The 15,246-nt window shown below is 41.4% G+C and overlaps 1 protein-coding gene across 4 annotated transcripts in view; it reads left to right on the top strand.

Moving 5' to 3' along the window:
* CARD11 (caspase recruitment domain family member 11) overlaps window positions 1–15,246 on the top strand; it is a 213,319-nt gene that overhangs the window by 74,706 nt on the left and 123,367 nt on the right. For 3 of the 4 annotated variants that reach the window (XM_077275336.1, XM_077275337.1, XM_077275335.1), the window contains 3 exons: window positions 5,205–5,414; window positions 6,802–6,939; window positions 12,015–12,340. In XM_077275336.1, coding sequence (XP_077131451.1) covers window positions 5,216–5,414; window positions 6,802–6,939; window positions 12,015–12,340 — 663 coding nt within the window. In that variant the 5' untranslated portion in view covers window positions 5,205–5,215. Of the gene's footprint in view, window positions 1–5,204; window positions 5,415–6,801; window positions 6,940–7,282; window positions 7,308–12,014; window positions 12,341–15,246 lie in introns of those variants that run through there. The other variant, XM_077275338.1, reaches the window with a different exon arrangement.

Here is a 15,246-nt window from a genome sequence, read left to right as displayed (position 1 = left end):
GCGCTAAGGATCTTAATTTTTTCCCTATTTTCTAGAGCAGTAATGCAATTCCAATTTCATATATTTCATGTTTACATGCTATAGTGTTACAGAATGCTACTTTATTTGTTAGCTGTCCTTGAGTAGTGACTAGCGTCACTGTCTTGTTACGTGCAATTTATTTTTTCTTTTGCTTTGCTTCAAAATATAATTTGTGGATATGTTTTATGTATGCTTTGTGGTTCCATTTTATTTTTTATTTGTAACTTTGTCTTCACTACCTTTTTGAATGATCACTCTAAGTCATAATGTAAGTCCGCAAGGGCAGGGTCCTCTCCTCTCTATTACTTTCTATCACTAGTAGTTTGTTCATTGTAATTTCTATTTATATTTTCTATGTAACCTCTTCACCTTGGAATTTATGGTGCTCTAAATGTAAATAATAATAATGCACTACTTGGTTTTATTTTATTGCAACCTAAAAAAGCAGTAAATGAGACTTAAATCTAATTTTTAATGTTGAATTGGACATACAATGTAAATGTGGCTGCATACAGAATAAAACCTTTTTCTTTGCTTTTAGTTTTGCCTCTCCATTGTGCAGATATTAGCAATCAAATTATTTAGCATCTAATGAGTCAACTTTAGTTAACAAAAGTTTACTCGCGAGGTGCCAAATACTTTGATTGCTAATATCTTTGCAACGGTGAGGTAAAATGAAAAGGTAAAAAATAATGATCCCACTGGGCAGCCACTATGATATTGTGTGTGCAGGTCAACATAAAAAAAATGATAAAAGTTAATCTTTAACCAATTTAAGAAAAGGATTTATACCACCATTCTTGGCCAGGCACTTAATTTTCCTTTGTCTATGGCTATACAATTTAGAGAGCTGATTTGTTTTTTCTTGTTCAGTTATTCAAACAGTTTTTGCACCAAACGTTTTTGTGATGCCTTCGGCCTAATTTTTATGCTATTTTTATACTCTTTTTTTATTTTTTTGCCTATATCAGGCGATATTGGTGGGAAAATGTCTGTTTTTCACATTTTTTTACTTTTTTATAGCCACAAAGAACCATTAAAATACATTTAAAATTTTGTTCCCATTTCTGTTGCAATCATTTTTAGGTATCTGATTTTTTTTAGATGGGGGCAGAGATAGTAACATCTTGACCTCAACTTTTTTTTTTAATTTATTTCTTCCTGCATTTTATTTCTTTATTTTTCATTTATTTCACATTTGGTGCCCTCTCAAGGTCATAAAAGACCTTTTAGGGGCAATTAGAAAATTATTTTTCTTTACCTGATTTCGCCTCTAACTGGGAGTGGTATATTAGTACTAGCTACAATGGAAATTTAGCCTCCTCGCAGCATAGGGAGAGATGACTAGGTCTCCTTTGAACCAGCAGCTCCTGCACCCTCCACAGACTCAGCAATCACATGATCACTGGGTTCAAAGGAAGAAGCGCCATCAGCGTTCCCTATTCTGTATACAGTGATAGAGAAGGTAGAGACAGTATTAAACCGTATCTGTCTTAGCTATGGGAAGTCCAGCTGTGTCAGACAGCTTAGAGTGACACTTCAGAATAAAGTGCACCAACTCAGGCGTTCAGCATTTATTGGTGGTCAACATGTAGTTACAAGCTTATCGAGCTTAAAATGAAATTACACATTAAAACATGAGCTTCAGTGGTACCTCAGGCTCTTACCTTTTAGCAGGAGTAGGTAGTTATCAACCTTTGTTGGTAAGGCAGATTAATTGGTTTATCCGTGAACTACAATATGAAGGGCATGTAGTGCAGCAGTAGCACACTTAGACAGTGATGAGGCAGTGACCCAGCACAGTATAAACAAAAAGTCTCTTTAATGCGTTTACTTCCCAGCATTAATGTCCAACTCACAGCTCTACATAGTAAACAATATCCTCCGGCTTGCAGCCGAGAACTATATCCTCCAGATTACAGTCCCTAAATATGCCGGTCCACCTCTAACTGGTTGCCATGGTCAACTGCACCGCTGTGTATGCTGCAGGTGCCAGGAGTTCGCTCTGGACTCTGTGTTACTCTCACACAGATCTGAGCTTTTGCAGAGCCATCTGCTTTGCTTGCTGCAAACTCCACTCTGATACTGACACCCCCAAACCCTTCACTGCAGGGATTTTTAACTAGAATCTGTGGTCTTCACCACATGGTAAACCTGGACCGGGATTGCAGGATGGTAGTCGTGCAGTCCGTTTCAAAACACCAAAAGCCAGAGCAGGTTTTCCCTAAATCTGCCTTGGACACTAGAATGTCCAATAACTATATGTATATGTATTCTGCATTGCAATCACAGCTACGCCTGTGACTGCAATGCACTCTCAAACTGCAATCTGTAGCCTTAGGCCACCTGTAAGACCCGACCTGGAGGAAACAGACTGGCCCCATTTCCTACTTGTAGTCTGTTTCCAAAATAAAAGCCCAAACTGGTTTTTCCTGAACAATCCCAGGCCAAATAGCTTTACCATGTCCAACTTACTTTTATTTTGCCCTATGACTCACAGGGGGTCTAATAGGGCTCCGTCCACATCCTGGGGGAACACATAGTGACCCCAGATGTGACACCGGTCACTGCCTCACAGGCACTTAATCTTACACTACAAAAATCCAAGATTGACAATAGGGGGGCATAAGGAGGAAAGGTACAGTGATACATGATACAATTCTATTATATACAGTGTAAGATTGCTCTCACTGAGTGTATTGGGGGAAACTCGCTTGGCACGGGATTAACGTAGTCAGGCCCGATTTTTCACACAAAACAGTCAATATGGTTTATTAAAGTGTCATAAACCGGGTTTGCATAGTTCATATTATACATTTCATGAAACACAACAGGCACCAGCTGGTGATATTAACTTGCAGCTTTATCTTAAACATTTCATATACGGCTTTGTCTCGCAGACACTAAACATGCTGGACCTCTCACTTCGTCCAGTTACCATGGGTGTCCGTACGCCGAACAGTTCACCAATGTCCCAAGTCACATACAGCGCATATGACACTGGGTTGTGGTCTCTAAACACGCTGAACCTCACTTTGTTCAGTTGCCGTGGGGGACCACACAGTTCATAGACTCTCACAAGCACCAACAGTCAATGGTACCTTAAGGGAGCTCCCGCTCCACCTGCTGACTCCTGGTCAGTCCTCTCTCCTGGGGAAACTGCCTTTACAGGGTTCACCAACTTGCCTGACCAGCACACAACAGTCAGTCCAGAGCCATCGAAGGACGATAGCTTCCCCAACACAGACCATCCAGAATCCTAGTCTTACTGTGTGCTATTCAGGATGTCCATCCCACATGGGACCGTCCAACACACTGGCATGTGCTCTTCAGGACTCCTACTCCCAGGAAATCCAACACAGGTTGTGCTCTTCAGGAAGCCTACTCCCAGGTCTTTCAACACAGGTTGCCCAGTGTGCTATTCAGGATGTCCATCCCACATGGGACTGTCCAACACACTGGCATCTGCTCCTCAGGATTCCTACTCTCAGGAAATCCAACACATGAACCGCACATGTGACCTGTCCAGGTGCTATTCAGGACCTCGTCCAACACCCCAGGCATATGACCTGTCCAGGTGCTATTCGGGACCTCGTCCAACACTCCAGGCATATGACCTGTCCAGGTGCTATTCAGGACTTCGTCCAACACCCCAGGCATGTGACCTGTCCAGGTGCTATTCAGGACCTCGTCCAACACCTCAGGCATATGACCTGTCTAGGTGCTATTTAGGACCACGGTCCAACACCCCAGGCCACCAGGACTGAAGCCCCACCATGTGCTCTTCAGGAAGCCTCCTCCCAGGTCTTCCAACACAGGCTTCAACCAGGAAACTCACAGCAACATTAGCATGTGCTCTTCAGGATTCCTACTCCCAGGAAATCCAACACATACTTCCAGGACCTTCACCACTCAGGTCCAAACACTGGAACCACACAGGAACATGTGACCCACACCCTGGTCACATTATATACCCTTAAACACTCCCCTGGGTGGGAGTGTGGATGTGTGGCTAGTTTGTCCCGCCCATCTCACGTAACTAGCCTAGTAAGTCTCCCTTACAACTACACCTTGAGGGACTACAGGTCCCAGAACAACAACATTGCATCAGACTTACCACGCAGACTCCCTCTGCGACACATATCTGTTGTGATTTTGCTTTTTGCTCCCTCTAGTGGTCATTAGTGATTTGACTCTGGAGCTTCTGTCTTTTCCTATATCCTCACCTGGGCCGTTAGTTCAGGGGCGTTGCTATATAAGCTCCCTGGACCTTCAGTTCAATGCCTGGCATCGTTGAAATCAGAGCTAATCTGTTGTGCTCTTGTCCTATGATCCTGGTTCCTGTATTTCAAGCTAAGTCTGCTTCATTGCTTTTTGCTTTTGTTTTGTTTGGTATTTTTGTCCAGCTTGTTCCAATCTGTATCCTGACCTTTGCTGGAAGCTCTAGGGGGCTGGTGTTCTCCCCCCGGACCGTTAGACGGTTCGGGGGTTCTTGAATCTCCAGCGTGGATTTTTAATAGGGTTTTTGTTGACCAGATAAGTTATCTTGCTATATTCTGCTATTAGTAAGCTGGCCTCTCTTTGCTGAACCTGGTTCATTTCTGTGATTGTCATTTCCTCTTACCTCACCGTTATTATTTGTGGGGGGCTTGTATCTTGCTTTGGGGTCCCTTTCTCTGGAGGCAAGAGAGGTCTTTGTTTTCTTCTCCTAGGGGTAGTTAGATTCTCCGGCTGGCGCGAGTCATCTAGCGATCACCGTAGGCATGATCCCCGGCTACTTCTAGTGTTGGCGTTAGGAGTAGCTATTTGGTCAACCCAGTTACCACAGCCCTATGAGCTGGATTTTTGAATCTCGCAGACTTACACGTTCCTCTGAGACCCTGTCCACTGGGGTCATAACACATATCGGCCACTCACAATTCTGCCAATCACTGTTTCACCACCATTATAACAACAAATACGCCTCCATGCACATCCCAAGGAGCACACACAGCGCCCCCTAGCTGCCACAGGGGTCACTGCACTACAACAGTATTACATTTTTGCATTATAGCATGCTAAATTAGCATACTAAGTGGTTCATAATGAAGAAGGAATGTATTGTGCACTTTCAAAAATACTCGGTCATTACAGAAATTAAAGACTGGAATTATTTCAATATTATTTATTTTCTTATTCTTTAGAATATTACAAAATGGATAACGAAAATGATGTATTAAAAAATGAGGAAAATGAACTGTGGGAGAATATTGAAACCAATAGGAATATGCTCAGCCGCTACATAAATCCTGCAAAGTTAACACCTTATTTACGGCAATGTAAGGTAATTGATGAACAGGATGAGGAAGAAGTTCTCAACTCTATGCTATTGTTATCAAGGACCACCCGGTCAGGTAAGGCATGTTCAAATATTTGTTATATACAGACCTCTGCCGGATTAAAAGTGTTCTTCTGTGAGGGTGGTCTTTTCAAACAACATGGTCATCATGTATTATATAATGGAATGGAATTTAAATCATATAAAACCATCATTTTTTCAAACAACTGAAGAACCTGTGTAGGAACTGCAATCCTCCCTTTTCCCAAAAGGGATTGTCTGATGGGACCAGCACTGATCGGTAGAATGGACTTTTAGACTCGTTAAAATGGGTCATTTATGCGCATGCTAGACCGCCACTACATTTATTTCCTTATAGGGCTGCTGAGGATTACATTTCGTTTTATCTGGCAGCTCTTTATAAAATTTATTGAGCGGTGGTCTGACATCCGCAGTGCCACTCCATTTTGTAAAGGGTGATAAAAACTCTTGAAATTCATAATATACAACCAGTTATGTTTGATAACCTGCACAATAGACCCTGTCCTCTGGAATCCTTAGCTATTAGGAATAATGAGGTCTATTTTACTCATATTCTTTGAAACTTAATTTTTCTAGATTTTGCGAGATAGCGGTAATGAATATCAGAATGTACCATAATGCAAATAAACAAAATCGACGATATACATAAAGCCATGGCAACAGTTCCATGGCTTATACCCAGCGCTCAGACTGTAGTCCACTATACCATACCATACTATTCCATACCATACCATACATCTTACAACAATTATTCTATTTAATACATCCGGAGGATCTCCTTTATTGAGGCTCATTTGTGAGGGTACAATCCCATGGTCAGTAAATGCTGCGTACATCCGCAGCATCCACGCAGCAGGGTCCAGATGTTACTGCATAGTGGATGGGATTTCAAGAAATCCCATGCCCACTATGCGTGCATCGGTGCCCTTGGTGTATCCGTGGGAACGGACATGCGGCACGTCCTTCCAGACTGCAGCATGTCAATTTATCTTGCGGAGACCCGAGTCTCCGCAAGATAAATGTCACCCGTACGTACAATGTATTGGATGCAGTGATTTCGCACGGTTCATTGAACACATGTGGATTCACCTGCATACAAAAGCCAGCAGCGCTTTGGAGACAGCGGACATGTGCTGCGTCCAAAGTGCTGCGTCCAAAGTGCTGCCTAAACTGAATGTCTGCACATACTCTTGCAGTATTTATGTGGCAATCTTCACTTTGTCCTCATTAAAAAAAACAACAGATTTTATTTGTCACATTTTATTTCTTTATAAATGTCACAAATAATATGTTAGCCCAACTGTTGATTATATTAGGCAGGGAAAAACGAGTGTTATATGTATAAAAATGGTTTAATGTCTTTGAGGCAAACTGGTAACTGACATAACATGAGGAATTTCATGTCATATTTCTATTTGAAGGGCGGCTCCTGGATATTCTTCATACAAAAGGACAACGAGGGTATATTGTATTCTTGGAAAGTCTTGAATTTTACTACCCTGAACTCTATAAGTTAGTTACTGGAAAAGAGCCCACAAGACGATTCTCCACAATAGTTGGTAAGTGAGAGATATTTGTAACAGGAATCTAGAAGGCTTTAATCCTAAAATTAAAATGGTGTCACATATTGGATAATTTTTGATTGGACCTGCTGGATTCAGCTGAATCAGCCAACAATCTAAGGGTGTGTTCACACTGGGTGTTTTTGCTGCTTCTTTTCTGTAGCAAAACCTGATTTCTTGGCAGGAAAGAAGTTGCTGCAAAAACGCATGATTTGGTGCATTTTTGGTGCGGTTTTGAAGCGTTTTTTTCATGCGTTTTGGGGGCTAACTTGTGTCTTTTTGTGTATGCTAATAAAGTTGAGTGATCCTAGAGAAAAAAAAACTACTTCCTGTATAACCATACCTCTATACCTTTTGAAAAGCTGGTAATTCATCTGCCGCGTACAGTAAAATCACATAGTAACAGGTTAGAATAGATAGAATAGATATGTACACATAGAATACATAGATATATAGATGTCAGTGACACACAGATATATATGTTTATATATTACATAGATAAATAGACGAAGAGCCTGCAATTCAGCAGCAGTGTACAGTGACATCACAGCAGGCCCCGACAGCATAGAAGAGATGGATTACATACAGTAAATACATATAGAATACATAGATATATAAATGTCAGTGACACATATAATTAGTACAGTGTGTGCGCAACTTAGGCTTCTTTCACACTTCCGTCGGTACGGGGCCGTCTCTAAGCATCGGTGCGACGTACCGACGGACTCTGTGCAAATTCTGCACAATGTGGGCAGCGGACGCAGTGTTTCAATGCGTCCGCTGCCCACTGTAAAGTCCCAGGGAGGAGAGGGTGGAGTTCCGGACGCGCATGCGCGGTACGAAATGCAGGACACAATGTACAAAAAATGTTCACTTGAACGTTTTTTCAATTCGACGGCCTGCCAAATACCGACACATCCAGTGCACGACGTATGGAATGTGTGTCCATATGTCCCGATGCGTCAGTAATACAAGTCTATGTGCAAAAAACGCAACCTGCGGGCAACTTTGCAGGATGCGTTTTTTCCACAGAACGACGCATTTCGACGGCCCCTAAACGGCAGAAGTGTGAAAGAGGCCTTACTGTACATGTATTTAATTATTAAAAGATAATTTTTCTGAAAAAAATTATGTGGGCTCCCATGTAAATTTCTTAACCAGCAGAGGGAAAGCCAGCAGCTTGGGGCAGATGTTTATAGCCTGAGACTGAGGTAATACCCATGGAGCTTCCCAGGATATTAATATCAGCTCACAACTGTATACTTCTCTGGCTGCTTACATGGGGACCCAAAAATAAAATGACGATTCCTCTGATGCTGCAAAATAGGAGGAAGGCGGAGGTAGATGAGGGAGAGCCGCAGATAAGTACTGCGCATGCCCAAGAATACCGCAGTGTGAATAAATCAGAAGAGACTGCAGGGCAGGATCTCGGGACGCATTTCCACACAGGCGCAATAAGCTAGACATCAACTGATGTCAGTGGACGGGCAGCGCTAACTGTGCATGCCCAAGGCCTAAGATGACAGCACAGGCGCTGGGACAATTGAATAATGCTGAGGAGGCGGCGCCCGGCACGCAGAGGCCATGAGTGATGGCTGTGGTGCGTCTGTATTAGGGGGGAAAAACCTGCCCCCAGGACAATTTCCAGGTATGAGGGATAAATTTCATAAACGATTATTGCAGCAGTGCCAACAACAAGAACTAAAAGAGCCAGAATACAGCATCAGTGCTGCACAAGGTGGCTCTTTTAGTTACAAACGCCTTCGGGGGGTGACAAGTTCCCTTTAAATACATTTGCTTGGCACCTCCAGGCATAGTGTCACGGGGTTGCCAGGACAGAAAGGAGCCCGAAGACCGCGCCGCCTGATTTCTCTTTCTCCTCCACTGACTAGAAGCACTTCACCTTCACATTAAACAGTGCAGGTTTCTTCTACCAGTGCAGGGGTTAATCTGCCTTAAAGGGGTATTCCCATCTCCAATATCCTATCACAATATGTGGCAGGTGTAATAATAATATTAGCAAATACCTCCAATTAGAAATGTAGTATAGTTTTTTTATTTGCTATGCCTCATTCCTCATATGCAGGCTTGCAAGGCCTTGGGTATCCATGGTTATGACAACTAGCAACTAGTTAACTGTCACTTTATCAGCGGATGTAACCATGGATACCTAAGGTCCTGCAATGCCTGCAATGCCTGCACATGGGGAAAGAGACAAAGTGAATCAGAAAAACTATGCTACATTTCTAATTAGAGGTATTTGCTAATTTTATTATTACACATATAGTTAATTAGGTATATTGTGATATTGTTTGGGAACTAAATTATGTGGCAAATATATAGCAGTATTTTCTGGCCATTTAAGGGAATATTTTTTTTTACATTGCATATTATATGAACATTATGTGATGGTATTACGTTAAATATAAACGACAATGTAATCTTGACACTATATAGCTGTGTTATGTGTCTGTAGATAAGTGTTTTAATTTTAGAATCATAGAATGGTAGAGTTGGAAGGGCCCTCCTGGGTCATCTGGTCCAACCCCCTGCTCAATGCAGGATTCACTAAATCATCCCAGACAGATGTCTGTCCAGCCTCTGTTTGAAAACTTCCATTGAAGGAGAACCATTACCTCTTGTGGCAGCATGTTCCGCTCATTGATCACCCTAAATGTCAAAAAGTTTTTTCTAATATCTAATCTGTGTCTCCTCCCATTCAGTTTCATCACTTTGCTTCTAGTCTTTCCTTGTGCAAATGAGAATAAAGATGATCCTTCTACAATGTGACAGCCCTTGAGATATTTGTAGACAGCTATTAAGTCTCCTCTCAGTCTTCTTTTTTGCAAGCTAAACATTCCCAAATCCTGTAACTGTTCCTCGTAGGACATGGTTTGCAGACCGGTCACCATTCTGGTCGCTCTTCTCTGAACTTGCTCCAGTTTGTTGATGTCTTTTTTAAAATGTGGTGCCCAAAACTGGACACAGTATTCCATATGAGGTCTGACCAAAGAGGAGTAGAGGGCAATAATTACTTCATGTGATCTAGACTTTATGCTTCTGTTAATACATTCCAGAATTGTATTTGCCTTTTTTGTTGCTGCATCACACTGTTGACTCATGTTCAGTTTATGATCTATTAGTATACCCAATTCTTTTTCACATGTGCTGTTGCTTAGCCCTATTCCTCCCATTCTGTATATGCTTTTTTAATTTTTATTGCCCAGATGTAGTACTTTGCATTTTCCTTGTTTAAAACCATTCTGTTAGTTTCTGCCAACTGCTCCAGTTTATTTATATATTTTTGAATCCTCTCTCTCTTCTCTAGTATTAGCTATCCCTCCTAGCTTTGTGTCATCAGCAAATTTAATTAGCATACCCTCAATTTCTTCATCTAAATCATTGATAAAGATGTTGAACAAAACAGGGCCTAGGACAGAACCCTGTGGTACCTCACTTGAGACATTCTTCCAACTGGATGTGCAGCCATTTATGACCACTCTTTGGGTCCGATCACTAAGCCAGTTGTGAAGCCACCTAACAGTTGCCTTGTCCCTTCCATACTTAGTCATTTTTTCAATAAGGATGGTGTGAGATACTTTGTCAAATACTTTGCTGAAGTCAAGATATACTATATCTACAGCATTTCCCTGATCCACCCAGTCAGTGATTCTGTCATAGAAGGAAATTAAGTTAGTCTGACATGACTTATTAGTTACAAACCCATGCTGACTCTGGTTAAACACTTCAAAATATCCAGGTACTTACATACATGTTGTTTAATAATTTGTTCAAAGATCTTTCCTGGTATGGAAGTCAGACTCACCGGCCTATAGTTCCCTGGGTTCACCTTCTTCCTCTTTTTGAAAATTTGCCATTCTCCAGTCTTCTGGGACTTCTCCTGTTCTCCAAGAATTTTCAAAGATTATAGAGAGTGGTTCAAAAAGTTCTTCTGCTATCTCCTTCAGTACTCTGGGGTGTAATTCATCTGGACCTGGAGACTTGAATTCATTTATGTTAGCTAAGTGTTTCCTCACTATCTTTCTGTTTATAGATATCCTGGAATCTTCTACTCCTTCAATAGGACAGTGAAGATCAGTTGATGTTACATTTCCTTTCTGTGAGAAAACAGATGCAAAATAGAAATTTAAAAGTTCGGCCTTCTCAACACCCTTTCTTACCATTTCATCATTTTCATCCTGTAAAAATCCTATAGCATCTTTGACTTTTCTTTTACTTTTGACATATCCCCAAAATCCTATTTAACTGCTTTTGACTAGTGATGAGCGAGTGTACTCGTTGCTCGGGTTTTCCCGAGCACGCTCGGGTGATCTCCGAGTATTTGTTAGTGTTCGGAGATTAAGTTTTCATCGTCGCAGCTGAATGATTTACAGCTATTAGCCAGCTTGATTACATGTGGGGATTCCCTAGCAACCAGGCAACCCCCACATGTACTCAGCCTGGCTAATAGCTGTAAATAATTCAGCTGCGGTGATGAAAACTTAATCTCCGAACACTAACAAATACTCGGAGATCACCTGAGCGTGCTCGAGAAAACCTGAGCAACGAGTATACTCGCTCATCACTACTTTTGATGTTTCTTGCAAGCCTTAATTCATTGTCAGCTTTTAGATAATCTGATTCGTGCCCTGCAGGTTCTGCAGACCGCATTATATTCTTCTTTAGATATGCCTCCCTCTTTCCATTTGATAAACATTTCTTTCTTCCTTTTTTCTTGCACAAGGCCCCGATTTCTTTAATGGCAATCCACAGAATAAGCAATGTGTGAGAGCACAATTTTGCACTTTCTATAGTTTCTTGCTTGATATGAAACTTCTTGAACCTGCCAATATCGGCAGGACTGACCAACCATCTAATATATATATGTGCCTCCCAACTCTCCCTGATAGATTATAAGCCACTGTTACTGACGATAGTGAAAATGGTAATGAACATACAGTGCAAAGATGATAGATTTTTACATGAATTAAGATATGCCCAATGTTAGTGAAATATGAAGCTCCATAGTAAAAGCACTATTCATGTCAATATTCTGGCTGTTCTTCTTTTAGTGGAAGAAGGACATGAAGCTCTCACACAGTTCCTTATGAATGAAGTCATAAAATTGCAGCAACAGTTAAAGACAAAAGAGGTGCAGAAATGTGAACTTGTGGCTAATTCAAGACTTCTGGAAGATGAGAGAAAACAATTAAAGCTGGTGAACCTAGAACTGATGACTTTTCAGGAACGTTACAACAAAATGAAGGAGGAGCGAAACAACTGCAATGATGAGTTAATCAAAGTAAAGGATGATAATTATAATTTAGCAATGAGATACGCCCAACTTAGTGAAGAGAAGAACATGGCTGTCATGAGAAGTCGTGATTTACAACTTGAGGTAAGTAGAAACTATATATAAGTGTTAGAAAGAAAGAGCTTACTTTCTAGAAACAGCGCCACCTTTCCATAGAGTGTCTCTGGTATTCAGTCACCAGTCACAATCCATGAACAAGATTGACATTGTTTCTGGAAAAGGCTAACTTTTAACTCAGGTCAACCTTAACAAGGCGGGCATGTGACATGTACCAAGGCTATTGCATCAGAAAGTTGAAAATTTAGTGCATGCAATTTTTGCTCAAAAATTTTCAACTATTTGCAATTTCACATTGCTCCTGCCACTTTTTAAAAGCAGTAACGGTTATCTAAGCAAATGAGATTTTAGCCAGATTTATGAATGGTGACTTTTTAAAATTTCCAGTAAGGAAGTGGCATAAAAGTGAAATATTTCTAGACAGACATGTAGTATATTGAAATAAATGTAGCTTATCAAACACTGTGCAATACTTTGAGAAATGTGATGCAACGCTACAAGGAAAATGACTTTAAAAAGTCCTGTCTTAACTCACCACCTTCCTCAAAGAGAACTGCATGAAATCCTATTTCCGAGAACTATGGTCGTTGTCTCACTGGGAAGGCTGTGTCATTTTCTTTGAATGTGTATTGAATAATATAACACATACGTTTTGTGTGTCGCTTCCTTAAATAATTTATACTTTCATTTTTAATCTTACTTTATGCTTTATGGTCTGAAAATAGACAAACCTTCCGTGATATTACCGTAAATGGAACCAGACATATTTGTAAATGAGGAAGCATACACAGCTTTTTTATTTTCATCTTATCCCTGTTACTCAGCTCAGTGTAGCAAATGGTAAACCCCTCGTTCATTGTTGCTTGTATCTTTATTGTGAAAAAGTCTTTTTTTTTTTTAAATCTCATAATTATTTGTTATACTAGATGGTGGCCCGATTCTAACGTATCAGGGTATTCTAGAATATGCATGTCCACGTAGTATATTGCACAGGCCACGTAGTATATTGCCCAGCCCACGTAGTATATTGCCCAGCCCACGTAGTATATTGCCCAGCCACGTAGTATATTGCCCAGCCACATAGTATATTGCCCAGCCACGTAGTATATTGCCCAGTTACGTAGTATATTGCCCAGTGACTTAGTATATTGCCCAGCCACATATTGTATTGCCCAGTGACGTAGTATACAGCACAGAGCCACGTAGTATATTGCACAGCGACATAGTATACAGCACAGAGCCACGTAGTATATTGCACAGCGACGTAGTATTCAGCACAGAGCCACGTAGTATATTGCCCAGTTACGTAGTATATTGCCCATTGACATAGTATATTGCCCAGCCACGTAGTATATTGCCCAGTTACATAGTATATTGCCCAGTGACGTAGTATACAGCACAGAGCCACGCAGTATATTGTACAGAGCCATGTAGTATATTGCCCAGCCACGTAGTATATTGGCCAGTCACGTAGTATATTGCCCAGCTACGTAGTATATTGCCCAGTGACGTAGTATACAGCACAGAGCCACGTAGTATATTGCCCAGCCACGTAGTATATTGGCCAGTCACGTAGTATATTGCCCAGCTACGTAGTATATTGCCCAGCCACGTATGTCACAGGTTAAAAAATAAAAAATAAACATATACTCACCTTCACGAGTGCAGGCGGCAGCTTCCGGTCCCAGGGTGTGATGACGTCGCGGTCACATGACCGTGACGTCATGGCAGGTCCTTCTCGCGCAGGACCTGTGATGACGTTGCGGTCACATGACCGTGACGTCATGGCAGGCCCTTGTCGCACACCATCCTTAGCACCGGAACCTGCCGCTTGCATGGAGCGGTCAACCGGAGCGTCGCGAGGAGCGGGAAAGGCGGCGGAAGGTGAGTATATAATGATTTTTTATTTTTTTTATTATTTTTAACATTAGATCTTTTTACTATTGACGCTGCATAGGCAGCATCAATAGTAAAAACTTGGTCACACAGGGTTAATAGCGGCGGTAACGGAGTGAGTTACCAGCGGCATAACGCGGTCCGTTACCACTGGTATTAACCCTGTGTGAGCCATGACTGCGGGGAGTATGGAGCGGGCGCCGGGCACTGACTGCAGGGGAGTAGGGAGGGACTAATTGGACTGTGGCCGTCGCTGATTGGTCGCGGCAGCCATGACAGGCAGCTGGCGAGACCAATCAGCGACTTGGATTCCATGACAGACAGAGGCCGCGACCAATGAATATCCATGACAGAAAGAAAGACAGACAGACAGAAGGACAGACAGAAAGATGGAAGTGACCCTTAGACAATTATATAGTAGATTACTACCAAACTAATTGTTTTCATCCTGGTCTGGTTGCGTTAAAAAATTGGAAATGTTGGAACACGACTGTTTTTAGCAAACATTTTTGACATTTTATGCCACTTTGCTTACTGGGACAAGTTGGAAACTGTAATATATTTTACACCACAAACTGGTGTAAATTATTGCACAAATCTATAACTGCTTGTAGCACATGGACAGACAAATTTATAGACAAATTAAAAAATAATGTAAATACCTAAACTAATTTGTTACATTTTTACTCAAGCATACTTTGAGCTAGGACTAGTACAATCTAAAAACTAAACAACACAATATCCATTTGTTTCCCCATCTGCTCTGCAGCCACGGTAGTATTGATGAAGTTGGTGCTCCTTGCTCACATATAAGACTGGGAGACCCCCTAACACACACAGGGCAGCTAACAAGAAGACAGCAAAATCACTGTGAACAGGTGACTGCTCCTGGATTCAGACAATCTGGGTGTCTATGGAAGGCTATTTTTTGGAAAGATGTCACTCTTATTTATTCATTATGCCTCAGCAAAATGTCGTAGCACTAGTGAAACAGATAGTTCTCTTTTCAGCTCATGAGTTATATTTCCTTGATAAAT

The sequence above is a fragment of the Ranitomeya variabilis genome, chromosome 7 (assembly GCF_051348905.1).
Source record: "Ranitomeya variabilis isolate aRanVar5 chromosome 7, aRanVar5.hap1, whole genome shotgun sequence".
NCBI classification, from domain to species: Eukaryota; Metazoa; Chordata; class Amphibia; order Anura; family Dendrobatidae; genus Ranitomeya; species Ranitomeya variabilis.
The sequence above is the reverse complement of the archived record's forward strand: the minus strand, read 5'-3'. Positions and strand labels throughout refer to the sequence as shown.